A 15,909-nucleotide genomic window follows, 5' to 3' on the forward strand; every position below is an offset into this window, starting at 1 on the left:
AAGACCAGTATTCAGTCATTCATACTGAGGTGACTGAATAATCACAATAAAAGATTTAATAATGAACAATCATGAGACTATAATTTCTTATGTTGTTTATTAATATAAAGTACCGATAACATTCCTTTAAAAAGAAAGCTCTATATATTATGTATGTTAGGAATTATATGTCTATATTTCTCTGCACAGGTCTGTATATATAGACATGTACATACACATACACATACACATATACATATAGCCAGGAAATCTTTACACGGTAGTTGGGACCATAACCATGTGAACGGAGCTGGTGTATAGAAATCTTAATAAGTAATGGAAAAAATTACAGATCAATGTTTTCTTTAAAATTTTGCCAAAGCACTATTCTTTTACTGCCAATTTTAAATGTATAGGAAAATGAAAAATAAAAAGCAAAACAGAATGTATTCAATATACTGTAATTTAAAATATTAGAAACAGTGAGTATTAAATGTTTAATTTCTTTTGGGAAAATTTATCCCCAGCCATTTGAACAGTATGTTGCCTCCTTCTTCCTGTCATATAATTTACAACAGAGTGACTATTTTTCCCTATGCCTTGGCTAATTGCCATGCTCTTTTCTAATTTTGGATCAGCTACTAACGTTTTATGATTTGCACTTTCAATGCAGTGAAATATCTCCAAGAGTCCCTGTAATGTGAGGATTTTTGGGAGAACCACGTCCTCTCAGACGTCTTCATCTTTTTTCATCACAGATTCTTTCCTCCCTTTCGTTGATAAACTCACTTTCTCTCTGCACATCTTCTGGCTACATTTCCGGAGTCTCTCAGATATGGGAAGCAGGGCCCACATTCCCATGGTCATCTGAGTCTTCTCTACACCCACTTATGTTGGATTTGAATTTTATTTTCAGCCATCAGCGCCTTTTCTTCTTTGCTGCACTTCCATCTTTGTCGGCTGGTGCCCTCTTCCAATTACGCATTTTTGAAAAAATGTCAAAGGGATTTATCACTGGGACACAAGGAGTCAACACCGCTGCATGCTTGCTGTCTGTGCATGAACGGAATAAGAAATGCGTGGTAACCACTGGCAGACTCTAAAAAAAGAGGCATGATTTTTCACCTATCACAGTGTTCATGTGTTTTTTACATAGTGTTGCTCATATTGAGCACAGAAGAATTAGCAGCAATGTTTGTACTTTATACAATTACCCACAGTTATTAAACCATGGTGATTAAAAATTAACTAATTAAGTTAAATCCAAGCCAATTCTTCCACCTCTTCAGATGCCAATAATGTGGGGGTTGCTCAACTGCCCACCTGGGATGGTGGAGACCATGTCTGTCTTTCTAACCACTGTTTAGTCAGCACATTGCAGGTGTACAAAATCAGTCAGTAAATATTTGCTGAATGAAAGAAGGCTGAAAGGCCTTCTAGAGCAGGAGAAATACCTCTAGGGAAAACTGAGTAATACTCAAAGTGTCTCACAATTTTCAAAAAGTGTCCCTTTTTAAAAAAGGATCAATTTAAAAACATTTCTTTTCCCCTTTTCCCATGATACTTTCAGTGCAAAAGGAAGCACATTTATAAAGGCAACAATATGAAGGTAAACCGGCCAGAGGATGGTGTATGTCAGGATCACCTTCTTTAGGAATGGTATGTGGAAGAGGTCAACTTTTGGGTTTTTATCTGAATGCAGGAGAGGGTGTGTATGCACTCACCCATATTTTCTTCTCTAGAGGTCCTTGTGAGCAAGGCCGCAGATTCGAAAATGGCAATCTGAGTTTAGAATTTAATCCTATAATCCATCCATGGGTCACAAAGCTTGGTGTGGGGAGAGCAGATTTAATTTTTTATAAAAACTCTACCATGTCCTAAAGGCTCTATCCTACTAAGAAACATCTAGACTACAAAATGAATGGTACAGGCAAGAATATGAATACTCTTTTTTTTTTTTTTCTTAGAAGAGAATCATTCACTTACCACCTGGAAGAAATTTCTTTTATTGATGTTTTAAAGGAATCATTACTCACAAAATTCATTAGAAAGCCTAGGCCTGATATTGTGAGAAGTTCATGTTTTGCAAGGTGTAAATGGAATGATTTGGTATATGTCCAGGGCACCTTTTTAGAGCATACAAGCAAAATTTAGTAAACAATACCCTAGAGGCAGGAGCAAGATCATTTGCACCTCTACTTTAGCACCTTGTTTGTGCATAGGAGGCAGAGTAGGTAGTAGACTGACTTGCTCAGAGTTCCAGAAAGTTTCCAGGGGGGTGTGACTTGCAATAAAAAGGTTGATGAGATCTCAGGATGGGCCATGGGATGCAGAGGGCCACTTACTGCCCAAAGAACAGTCTAATCTGAACTACTGGGTCCCTTTCCAAACATTCTCCAGTCACTCTGACAACGTGACTTCATCACAGTAACAAGCATGTTCTATTTCTCTGTCCTCAAGAAAAGGATTTATGTGGGACAAAGAAAAAAATCAAACAATTTTTTGAATTTAATTTTTAAAATTTTATTTGAAAAATACAATACACAGCAGAGAATTATTTCCTCCCCTACTGTTCTTTCACAAAGGTAATTGTATGGTAAATGTAGCTGTGATATTTGGCTAGGACAGATCCTGAGAAAAGAGAGGCCCAGTTAGAAGTGGAGTAGACAAAGTCTGTCAAAGAAGGTTCACCTCTCTTTTAACATAAAAGAGCCTTTAAAATAATCTTAGGAATCAGATAAAACATGAGCAGAATTTCTGCCATGCAAACAGAGACTACTGAAATTTTCAGGCTGACCAATTTATACTGACCTGGGCCCCAAGTAAGTGGAATAAAAAGATCTATTAGAAAGATACATGTTTGCCTGCTTTTACTAGTCTATATATGTACATATTTACAAATTAGTATTTTCTTCAGTGTGTTTTTCATTATTCCTAGTAATAGCATCATGGTTAAGGGCTCTTTGCTTGCTTTCTCCCTTATGCATGTGTATCTTTTCATTCTTCTGAATTTCCTTCCTGGTAGGACCCTTCACTGCACAACCAAGGGCCCATGACGTTTAATATTAGAGATGACCTTACTCTGATCCTGGGTTAAATCTGGGTTTAATTTCTGAGCAGTTTCTGACTCCTGAATTCCTACCAAGTTTAGTAAAGTGCAAATATACAATTTACATATGAATATATAGCTCAGGCTTTCAACAGGAAAAATATTCCTAATGGCTCCTTGGAAGACTGACACTAGAACTGATGTACCTCTCAAAGTCTTACTGGTAACCCTGCCTCCTAAAACATCACGATCACCCCTTTCACGTCCATTCCCGGTAAGTGAATTCCTCATTACTGTTACTGCCTGAAAGTGTTTAAAAGAGGATCAACATGGTCCAACTTTTCTCATGTTCTAAATATGCCACAGAACTGTAATTGCTATAAAAGTCTGAAATTGGTAGAAATATGGATTTCCTAGTTTTGGCCTGACGAGAAGTGCTTTAACTCCCACAATGATGGAAATAGAGCAGGTAACATCTATTTTGGGAGTAATGGCCAAGTCTTTGGTTATATTCATTTGTGGATTTCTCCTGAAATTACAGATAATATTAAAAGTTTATTTTGTTTAGTACTGTCAAGGTTAGGAAGATTCATTTCAGTCAATGAACTACTGTTCATGTAAGACAAACCACTCAAGAGTAGCTTTAACGATGGAATAATTTTTGTTAAGGAGTACTTTAAATGGTTTTCTCGTAGTCCAGTTCATATTCCTTATGTGATCATGATTTTCATCCTTAATTCTACATGCTCAGTATAAGGTATATCCCTTGGGGACTCTCCTGGGGGGTAGGGGTTAGAGCATGGAGGCAGGGCTGGCAGGAGAGAGATCTGATTTAGGTTTTGACTTTATAAAAGACCTCACATCTAGACTCTTGACATTATTTTTAAATAGAATTAAAAATAGTCTACTATACTGTTGTATATTTGAAAAGTGCTCATTTCTTAAAACATAAATATTTAAAATATAGCATAGCTTTTGTACTCTATTTTGGCATTTCTTCATTTTTAAAAACATAGGTAGTTGTCCAGGACTCTGCTGACCTCTGAAAGACCTTCATGCTTCCAAAATGACATGGCAGTTGTGGTATATTTGAAAACAATACTAGTTTGGGGTCAGACAATATGAATTTAACTTTTAACTGCTTCTTATCAGTTTTGTAAAATTGGGCACATTATTTACCCTGCTTTCGCTTTATTTTTCTCACTGTTTCCATGGGGTTATTGTGAGGAATTAAATGAAATTATAAATAAAAAGTACTTTGTAAACTGTAAAGTGCTACACAAGTGCAAAGTCAAATAAATTAACCACATTTCTGGCATTTATATAATTTAAATGATGTATCAGGGTTGGCTCTCCCCTACTTAAATTATTAGGAATCTTTATAGGTAAAAAAACCTGAAAATGGAGACTTTGAGCTCTGAAGACACTATTATCAATGGAAAATTATTCAATAAGTAGGTAGGATTGATGAATTTAGTCCTTAAACTATCCTAAACACTGCCTGCATTCAAAAGCAACAAGTCAACAATTAGACCACAATTGTCAGGAACAAAAGTCCAAATAAATAATTTTTAATTATGATACATTACTTATTACAGTAAAAATTGGCATTTTCCCCTTCAAAAGCAGAAGCACCAGTCTTAGAATGTATAGTATGAACGATATTTTAAGTGAAACACAGCATAATATCATGTGCAAACATTTTTTTAGTATAGAACATACTTTCTAAAAGTAAAATAATTTCACACGCTGAAATCTGTTAGAATGGAAATAATGTCATGCTGAATAAAATCAAAACCCCCATGACCTTCAAAGTCCACTTCATATGAAATGTGGTATACTGGTGAATAGATAAATGAAAAATTTAAAAAGCTGCACTAGCCCCAAATGGAGGGATTTCTTATACAAATATGACTTGTGTAGAGGTCACTTTTCGTGTAGTCTCAGTGATTCTGCGAGAAACTAAAGTGAATGTTTTATTTAGGAATCAATTTGTCCATTTGGTCATCACATTACTGAGCACCTACTTTCTGCTAGGCTTTGCTGTAGGTGCTGGGGATACAGAGAAGAAAAGACACAGTCCTGCCCTTGAGGAGCTCACAGTCTAGTGGGGGAAACAGATAAGTTGACATGATTTTTAAATTAAAAAATTATTAGACAACTTTACAAACTTCTTTTGTAATCAAACTTTGGGTGTTATGAATGGATGGTGAAAAGGGATGATGTCCAGTGCAGTGAAAAACCGCTTGCTTCAATATCATGTGACTTCTGCAAAGGCGGTGATGTGGTTCTGTCAAAAGAAAAAGGAATTACATAGTCAGAAGCTTGGGAAAGTTGGTGTTGTAAAATAGTTAGTGCTTTTACAAACTATCATTAGCCTAAGATATAACTGTAGCCCATATATGTTTACTTTGAAAAAAACATACACCATTATTCAACTAAGTTCTATGTATTATTATGTAAATTTAGTTGCTAATGATATATTTTATTCAATATTCTTAATTAACCAAAGAGACTAAAATGTTATTCCTGCTTTGTTCAAAATTAAAATGAAATTTGGTGAGGTAAGAGAGGCAATGCCAGACGTGTTAATATTCTGTTCGGTGTTAATGGAATTTTAATGCTGCACACTAGAGTTCCAGATTAATTGCTCCCTGTGAGAGAGATGGCACACAATGAGATGGTGGAATGTTCAGATTGAAATGGCATTTGCTAGTTGACAAAGATATACTTAAACACTTCATTTTTTCCCCAATTTTATTGAGAATTGACATATATTGCTGTATAAATTTAAAGCGTACAGCATGATGGCTTGATTTACATATGTTGCTAAATGATTATCACAATAGGGTCAGCTAACTTCCATCATATAGATATAATAAAAAGAAAAACAAGAATAAAGGAATAGTTTTTCCTTGTGATGAGAACTGTTTCCTATATATCATACAGTTAATCTATAATCAGAATTTTGTACACTACATCCCTAGTACTTACTTAACTTACAACTGGGAAATTTGTGTTTTTTGACCACCTTCCTCCAATTCCCCTTCCTCCATATCTTTGCCACTGGTAACCCCAGTCTGATCTTTTTTTCTGTGAGTTTGTGGGGGTTTTTTGTCTTTTTTTTTTTTTTCAGATTACACATACAAGTGAGATCATACAGCATTTGCCTTTCTCCTTTGGATTTATTTTGTTTAGCATAATGTTTTCAAGGTCCGTCATTGTCACAAATGGTAGGATTTCCTTGTTTTTTGTTGCTGAATAACATTTCATTACATACATATGTATATATGTATATATTCATGGAAAACACAACTTCTTTACCCATTCATCCATCAGTGGGCACTTAGGTTGTTTCCATGTCTTGGTCATTGTAAATAATGCTCCTATGAACATGGGAGTACAGGTATCTTTTCAAGTTAGTGTTTTCATTTTCTTTGGACATATTCCCAGAAATGGAATTTCTGGGTCATGTGGCATTTGGAGATTTAATTTTTTGAGGATCCTCAAAGCTGTTTTCCATAATGGCTGTACCAGTTTACAATCCCACCAACTGTGAACAAGGGTTCGCTTTTCTCCACATCCATGCCAGCACTTCTTACTTCTTGTCTTTCTGATGAAGGCCAGTCTAAGAGGCATGGATGATACCTACTGGTTTTAGTTTGTATTTTCCTAATGACTAGCAATGCTGGGTATCCTTTCATGTGCTTGTTGGCCTTTTGTAGATCTTCTTTGGAGAAATGTCTATTCAGATCCTCTACCTATTTTTTTATTAGGTTATTTATTTACTTTTTTGCTATTAAGTTGTGAGTTTTTTTATATTGAGGTTATTAACCCTTTATCAGATTTATGGTGTGCAAATACTTTTTCCAATTCTGCAGGTTTATTTGTACCTTGTTAATAGTTGTTTTTGTATTTTGTTCTTTTGTGTGTGTGTGTGCAGAAGCTTTTTCATTTGATGGAGTCCCATTTGTTCATTTTTTATTTTGTTGCTTATGCTTTTGGTGTCATACCAAAAAATCATTACTAAGACCCAGGTCAAGAAGCTTTATTCCTTTGTTTTCTTCTGTAAATTTCATGGCTTCAGGTCTTCCACATAAGCCTTTAATCCATTTTGAGTTATTTTTTGTGAGTGGTGTAAGATGTGGGTGTAGTTTCATTCTTTTACATGTGAACATCCAATTATCACAACACCATTAATTCAACAATTGCCCTTTCTTCGTTGAATATTCAAGGTTCCTTTGTCAAAGCTTGACATCGTATGCTTGGGTTTATTTCTGGGCTCTTGATCTGTATTTGTCTATTTTTATGCCAGTATTATAGTGTTCTGATGACTATAGCTTTGTAGTATTGCTAGAAATCAGTAAGTATGATGTTTCCTGTTCTGTTCTTTTTTCTCAGGATTGCTTTGGCTATTCAGGACATTTTATGGTCCCATATAAATTTAAGGATTTTTTCTATTCCTATAAAAAATATCATTGGAATCTTAAGGATTGCATTGAAACTATGGATGGCTTTGGTAGTATTGACATTTTAACAATATTACATCTTTCAGTTCTTGAACATCGGATACTTTTCCATTTATTTGTCTTCTTTGATTTCTTTCATCCATGTTCATAGTTATCAGAGTAGAGATTTTTGACCTTCTTAGTTCAATTTATTGTTTTTGTTGCTATTATAAATGGTATCAACTTCTTTATTTCTTTTTCAGAATATTTATTGTCAGCATGTAGAAATGTTACTGATTTTTGCTGGTTAATTTTGTATCCTGAAATTTTACTGAATTCATTGATTACATCTAACAGTTTTTTGGTTGAGTCTTTAGGATTTTCTATATATAAAATCATGTCACTTGCAAACAGAGATAATTTCATTTCTTCTTTTCCAATTCTGATACTTTTTATTTCTTTTACTTGCCTGGTGGCCCTAGGTAGGACTTCTAGCACTATGTTGAACAGGAGTGGTAAGAGTGGGCACCCTAGTCTTGTTCTTGATCTTAGAGAAAAAAACTTTCAACATTTCACCATTGTGACACTAGCTGTGTGCTTTATTATATTGAGTATGTTCCTTCTATGCCTAATTTGTTAAGAGTTTCTTTCATGAATGGATGTTGAATTTTGTCAAAAGCTTTTTTTGCATCTATGGAGATGGTCATATGATTCTTTTATTTTATTCTATTAATGTGATGTATCACATTGATTGATTTGCATATGTTGAGCCATCCTTGCATCTCAGAGATAAATCCCATTTGAGCATGGTGAACTATCCTTTTAACATACTGCTAAGTTTAGTTTGCTAGTATTTTATTGAGAATTTTTGCATCTATATTTTTCCAGGGTGCTGGGATGTAATTTTCTTTTCTAGTGACATCCTTTTTGGTTTGGATATCTGGAGAATGCTGACCTTACAAAATGAGTTGGTCATATTCCCTTCTTTTTGAGATGTTAGAAGAGTTTAAAAGGATTGGTGTTGATTCTTTTTTAAATATTTGGTAAAATTCACCAGTGAAGCCATCTGGTTCTGAAATTTTCTTCCTTGGGAGATTTGTTAATACTGATTTAATCTCCTTACTACTAATCATCAGAATCTGTTCATATTTTCTACTTCTTCCTGATTCAGTCATTGTGAGTCATGTATTTCCAAGGATTTTTCCATTTCTTATAGGTTTTCCAGTTCTTAGGGATACAGTTGTTCATAGTATCCTGTTATGACTCTTTGAGTTTCTGTGGTATTAGTTGTAATGTGTCCTTTTACATTAATAATTGTATTGATTTGGGTCCTCTCTCTTTTTTCTGTGGCTAGTCTATATAAGAGCTTGTCAATTTTATCTTTTCGAAGAATCAACTCCAATTTGGTTAAACTTTTCAAGTCTTTTTCTTTTTTTCTATTCCATTCACTTCTGCTCTAATCTTGATTATATAATTTCCTTTCTTCTGGTAAGCTTGGATTCAGTTTGCTCTTCTTTTACTGATTCTTTAAAGTGTAGAGTTAGGTTGTTTATTTAGGATCTCACTTGCTTTTAATGTAGGCATTTATTTCTATGAACTTCTCTCTTAGAACTGATTTTGCTGCATCCTACAAGTTCCGTATGCATGTTTCCATTTTTGTTTGACTCAAGAAATTTCCCCTTTGATTTCTTTTTTGAAGAATTGTTTGTTTAGAAAAGTTTTGTTTAATATTCATGTATTCATGAATTTTCCAGTTTTCCTTCTATTATTTCCTGTTATTGATTCCTAGTTTCATGCCATTGCTATCAGAAAAGACACTGGTATGATTTCAATCTTCTTGAATTTGCTAAGAGTTGTGGCTTAATGCCTGGTCTCTCTAAAATGTTTCATGTGCACTTTGGAGTAATGTGTATTCTGTTATTGCTAGATAGAATACTTTTGTATGTCTCTTAGGTACATTTATCTATAGTGTTGCTCAAATCTATTTCCTTATTGATTCTCTGGGTGATCCATTGTTGAGAGTGGTATATTGAATTCTCCAACTATTATTGCATTACTGTTTACTTTTCCTTTTAGCTGTTTATTTTTGCTCTACATGATTAAATGGCCCCTGAAGGTCCACCTGCAATCCCCATGACATAAAATCAGAGAAGGAACTTCCAAACAAAATGACCTGCAATGCTGACAGGGGCCAGTTGTTCCTTTTTTCCACTGGAGGAAACAGAGGCTCAAAGGAGAGCACTCCATGGAGTACTGCATTATCCTGGGGGAGGGTCAATGCTGTCCATGTGTAGTCACTTCCCTTCTGATGCAATCTCTCTTGTCTCCATGATGTAGGGGAGCTTCAGTCTCACCCCCAAGTTCTAGGGTTCTCTCAGTGGCACCTTGTTTTTGAATATTGTTAGTTGTTCTCCTTGTGCAGGAGCCAAAACAGGAACAACTTATGTTGCCACCTTGGTGACATCTATCCAAACGTTGACATCTATCCAAATGTATGACATCTATCCATACATTTTTGATGTATGAATACAGACTACAATTGGAATATCTGTTGTTTACTCTAACCATAGTTTTCTCTACAGAGCCTTTTTACTTTATTTTTAAAGCAACAGAATTGTGTACAAAGAAATCCTGTAGAATGGCTAATATTTAAATGGATTCAAACATGACATACATCAGGCCGTATCATGGCTTCTGAAAAATTACAATGAAAAATCAATGTGACATAATCATGCCACATAAAGGATTATCTCAAGAGCTAAGATCTGCGATAGCTCCCACAAATAATAGCAGTAATACAAAGGTGTTTTACCAATATTTTACACATTTTGAATGCTTTTCTTGTATTGACTCTTTATAAGTCAGAGACATCATAAATAGAATTTCATTGAATGAATGCCTGCCATGAGATTTCTTCCATGGATATGTAGCTATTTGCAAGTTAAAGTGTTTTAACCAGTTAAAATGTTTTTAAATGTGTGTGAAGAAATTAAAATTCATTTTCACTGAGTTTAGGCATGTTAAACCACAAGTAGAAGGATATCACTGTATTGCTTAAGGTGTTATTTGAGAAACGATATCGGTAAAAATCAGTAGTGAACAGAGTATATATGCTATCTTATCCACTAACTCCTGATAAGACCTTAGAAACTTAAATTTCTCTTTAAAAAAAGTATGGTGAAAATGTTGGTGAATTTAGCAATTCATCTCTGAGTTTTCTTGATTTTTCCCTATAGAAGCACAAGCATGATTTTAGGACAAAAAAGACTTGTCAGTACAATTAATGATTCTGTAGCATTGTACTACACTGATGGACACTGACTGTAATGGGGTATGTGTGGGGCACTTGATAATAGGGGGAGTCTAGTAACCATAACGTCGTTCAAGTAATTGTAATTGTACATTAACAATATCAAAATTAAAAAAAATGACTTGTCAGTGTTATGAAATGTCCTATGATTGAATAAAAGCCATAAAAACCATGGAAACAGTGCATCATAGTTTCATTTCCAGTGGTCGCATAGGGACTTGAAATCTGTGAACTAAGAAAATACAATTTGATGTACAGTGTTTCAGCACAAAACTGACAGGATAAGTATTGACACCTCTGTACAGTACCTAGCACATAGTAATTGCTGGAAGCATGTTAAGATATAAATTGAAGATTAATTAGTCAGTAGCAACTGGTGGTTATGGAAAGGGTAAAAAGTGACAGTAGAAAGAAAGGAAAGGTAATAAAGAAAAAAGAGAAAATAGGTGGTGTTCCAAAGGCCACTGGCTTAGGTATCCACATTTCCTTGTCCCAGATAATGAGGTATCCCATAGAGCTCATTTAATTTGCTGAGAATGACCCTAAGGGAATGGGACAACCACTACCTTGGACCATAGAACTGAAATATTAAAAGACCTTAAAGCACAGAGAGTATCAGAAACAAATCACTGATAATCAGTGCAAGACAGGACAGAAGCAGAGAAAAAAAACCAAGTGACAGGTGCAAGCTGGAGAGAGTGACAAAGAATGTGCAATGACATTACATAGGGAAATCATGATTTGCATAGGGAAATCATGTAAATTGTCATCTAATCCTGGACATACTGTGGGGAAAGGAGATGCTTAATAATACACAGGGACAACAGATTTAAGTTGGGACTATATCAAATAAAGATATAAAGTCACTTTAGAAATGTGCTACTGAACTTAAAACTGTAAGTATGCTATGGAGATCTAGGAAACACTGACTTCAGTCTTGGCATTTAAAATCATGTTTTAGTGGTCAGTAGATCTGGCTTTACTGCCCATCAATTCCAAATGATATTGCCCTTTTCCTATTGTAAGTCATTACCAAGCTAAATGATAGGGGTAACAGTTTGTTTCCAGACTGATTACATTTTTATATCCCAGGGCTCTGGGGAAACTCCAGCTTTTTCCAATTAGCATCCTTTCAGTTTGACATCACACTTAAATTTTAACCTCTATGATGACTGTTCCTATTTGACTGGAATTGAAAGGATTCTGCTCAGGCATAACATTTAAAGGTGATCACTAGCAGAAAGATAAAAAGATGAAAATAAAACACTGAAATGACTGTACATAGGGAAGAGCAAATTTAATAATAGGTTCTAAGTAACGAAAGGAGTATATAGAAAGCACAGGGGCCATCTGTTCATTAATTTCACTGTCTAAGAGCAAATGAACCCACATCATAGGAAGAAGATGGATTACTTATCTCAGTAAGATTTCAAAAATAAGATTAATTCTCTTCTAGCATAGAGATGGTTTTCCCAGAAGGAATATAGAGAAAGCTAATTATTTAAGGTCCTTACCATATGTAAGACTCAATGATTCTATATTATAAATTACATTAGCAAGGTATGTAAATGCATGATTTGAATTATACAAATGGCATAATTCCTATGCAGGAAGTCATACTAGAGCTCATTTCTCCACTAGCACTTTTCTCAGTAATATAAAACGACAGAATTTTTGCTTTTAATACTTTCAGATCACCTGTCCTGAGGAATGGACTCCTTATGAAGCAAACTAGATGACAAAGGGTTTCTCGTTTTTATCTGGCTGAATACTTAATCTGCAATAGTAAATCTTATTAGTGGATGATAGTGCAAATATGTAGTAGGCAAACCAAAAACTCATGCATAAAAATTTAATTCAAAGTCACAAGAAGAAAATGGTCATAAAATTTATCAGTGCAATTTACTGGTGCCTTCTGCAATTACACATATGAAGATGTAAATTACAGTGGAGATGTCAGAGCTTCAGCCCAAAAAGTTGAAGATTAGAGTATGCTACACACATTAGAAAGTGCTCATGCAAGTCCACAGCAAATCAATCAGCAAAATACTGAATCCAGTCCTTGAGTGCAGAGGTCCCACGGAGAAACGAACACTCGTTTCTGAAAGTATTTTTGGATTCTTAAATTTGGTAAATTCTAAAGTCTATATAGAATGTCAGTTTTGAAGTTCTAAATTCTACACGAAAATCTGTTTTACTATTTATTCTATACATTTGTAAAAATTGTACTCTGTAAATTTTAAAAATGTTATTTAAAACATAATTGTCATTTATTTATGACATGAAAATATGGCAATGACTTGCCATCTGACAAGATATGCCACTCACCATTTCCCTTGAAAAAATAGGGGAAGTGTAAAAAGATAGGAAAACAAAAATAGCCATTATTATTAAGGGCTATTTGACTGAGGAATGTTCCCATGAATGAATGAGAAATTGGTGAAAAAATAAAATATAATTGAAAGATAATAATAACAACAAGAATCTAGTACCTAGATTTTTGGATGTAACAAAGCCTGCACAGAAGGACGTATTTCTGTATTTGCCTTAGCTTTGCAACCCAACAGTAACACCAGTGCGCTCCAGCGCACATACGTTTATTGCCTTAATTGAAGGTGCTCACAGTGGCTTATTCCCATTATCCACCTGAAGAGCCTTGCAAGACAGTCTTTAAAGGACCTTCCCTGTGAATTTTCTTCTTGACCATTCTCAATAGTTTGGATTCGGGACACCTACAAAATGTGTTTCATATATTATTTAATGCTTATTTAAATAGTGACATTGTACTTGGGCAAAGTGCTAATTAAGTTCTATCTTGTTACATTGTTAGACCAAATACCGAGGCTAAATATTGTTCCAGTTTCTTTCTTTCAAGATGATAATCAACAGCTTTTGTGTTTAAATAGGAGGTTGTTAGCAATCATCTTAGGTTTTGAACCTAAACATAAAATAAGATCCATGAATAAAATACCTTTAATTCAACCATTTATGCCTGCAGCTCCATTGGTAAGGAAGCTTTGGGGTGGGTGGACTCTGAAGGCAAGTAGTGTGAATGCGTGGTAAGGTGAGGTCCCTAACAAATGAAATTTTCATGAGCAATTACACCTTTCAGAGACCCAGCTTCCTCATCTGTGAGATGGAGGTAATAATACCTACTTGAAAGGATTCTCCTTAAAATGAAATGAGATTATAAGCACAAGGGACCTTGTCTTTACTCAAACACATCACTGTAGTAGTCTATAAATGCCAGAGAAACAAGATAAGAAATAAAGGAAATAAGAAAGAAAAAGCTAAAGGAAAACATCAATAACTTTATAATTGGTTGGAATCTCACAGTGCTATAGTTTACAATTCTAATAGCCAAACAAACCTTAAAAGCAAATGTCTTTATAAGATTGGTACAAACTTAGTTGATGGTGTGGGGAAAATGGAAGTTCCTATGGCCAGGATCCTCACCTGACCCTAAACTACTTGATGATGTAACTGGCCTGCTGCTAGGCTAATGCTTCCACACCCGTGGGCAATGAGCTATTACTGACTGAGCCACGATATAAAGAGCTCTGCCCAGTTCTCTGGGCAGAGGCAGACACAGAGGTGGATTATGGACCTGCACACTACTGTATGCAGACATGATTCTAGTACTCAACCTACCACTGGCAGAATAAAGTTGGGTATAAACCCTTTTACCCCAAGAACATTCCACTGTCATTTCTTGGTTTCACTGAATCTACTGTGAACTTGCCTGGGGCTGAAACCCACTGGCAAGAAAGATGGTAAAAGCCACATCTAAATTACTGTGAGGTGATTTATACTCCATTTATATAGAAATATCTGTCTTTGACTACAAAGTGCTGCCCAAGACCCTACTTATGTAACAGAACACACAGCATTTTCCCCTAAAATATATTTTTAATTCTGAAAAACATCTAGCACTAAGAGCAATCATGATCCTATAAAAATTCTGATGCCATATAGATGCAACCTATATTTTATCAGGGTAAGTGGATGGATGCCATACTCCCAAATACTGGTGCTCTTCATTTTGCTATTTGCTTTCTTCCTTCACTCTTTGTGTCCTTTGAGGAGGGCAAGATGGGAAAGAGAAGCAAAGGTGGAAAAGCAGTAATGCAAGGGGTGTGGGCGCTAAGCCTTTTCTTTGTCACATTGTGTTTTTCTCCTGGAAGATGGTGAAGTTGGTATTTTAGTAAAGAGAAATAATGTCTATGAAGAAATTATTGGAGAACTTCAGACATGCGGCTGTGAAACTGATGGCAAAATTCATGTTAAGTAATTTCTTGTTTTAAGAAATTGGGCATATAGACCTAAAAAACTGGGGATGTGATAGAACCAGAGTTCTTTCGGGAAAGATTTATTTTGAACCATTTCTTTCTTTACAGCAGTTCTGTTTCAGTTCAGAGTTTTATATTAACTCATAGTTCTGTTTCCATTCAGGAATTTCCTTTTGGTACTATGTGGAGAAATGGTCTAAGAGCTACTTGCTGAGAAAACTGTTTTTCCCTAAAGAAAGGAGAAATCTCTAGGCGGCATTCTCTGATAAACTAATTAAACCAAAGCAGGCCCAGCAGGCATTGGAGCACCAGCTATAGAGCTTACAAAATATTTCCAAGTCCCGAAGAGCCCAAAACGTAAGGTTTTCCACATGGGATCTTCAGGAGCAAACTTGGCTGCATCTCAATCACATGGGAGCTTTAAAAATACGCTGATACAATCCCAGAGACTCAGATTTAATTGGTTTGAGGTGTGGCCTCCTCAACGGGGTTTTTAAAGGCTCTCCAGATGATTCTAATGTGAGGCCATTACTGAAAACTACTGTTTCAGAAGCTCTGCAGGCCCAACTAGATCCAGGCCAACTGCTGGATCCATATTCAAATCACCTGAAATACCCAATACACTACAGATCCCTAGGCCTACTGGATCAGAATCTCTGGGAACACATCACAGAAATTTGCCCTTTTTGCAAGTGCTGCATGTAATATAAAAGGATTCCCTTTGCCACCATTCTGAGATGCTTAAAGGTGTGGAAAAATGATTGGTTTGTAATGTAAGCATTGTCAGGTACATAAAATCAATTATTTATTTAAATGCTATCATTTCTCTGGTAA

The 15,909-nt window shown here is 35.2% G+C and overlaps 1 protein-coding gene across 4 annotated transcripts in view; it reads right to left on the minus strand.

The window, feature by feature from the left end:
• Positions 1–2,478: 2,478 nt before the first annotated feature.
• PLPPR5 (phospholipid phosphatase related 5) overlaps positions 2,479–15,909 on the minus strand; it is a 131,728-nt gene continuing 118,297 nt past the window's right edge. For 2 of the 4 annotated variants that reach the window (XM_073234330.1, XM_037024484.2), the window contains exons 6-7: positions 13,382–13,518; positions 2,479–5,318 (exon numbers count right to left, since the gene is read on the minus strand). In XM_073234330.1, the coding sequence (XP_073090431.1) occupies positions 13,384–13,518 (135 nt within the window). In that variant the 3' untranslated portion in view covers positions 2,479–5,318; positions 13,382–13,383. The remainder of the gene's footprint in view (positions 5,319–13,381; positions 13,519–15,909) is intronic. The other 2 variants (XM_037024506.2, XM_037024495.2) reach the window with 1 other exon arrangement.

This window comes from Manis javanica, chromosome 4, assembly GCF_040802235.1.
Source record: "Manis javanica isolate MJ-LG chromosome 4, MJ_LKY, whole genome shotgun sequence".
NCBI classification, from domain to species: Eukaryota; Metazoa; Chordata; class Mammalia; order Pholidota; family Manidae; genus Manis; species Manis javanica.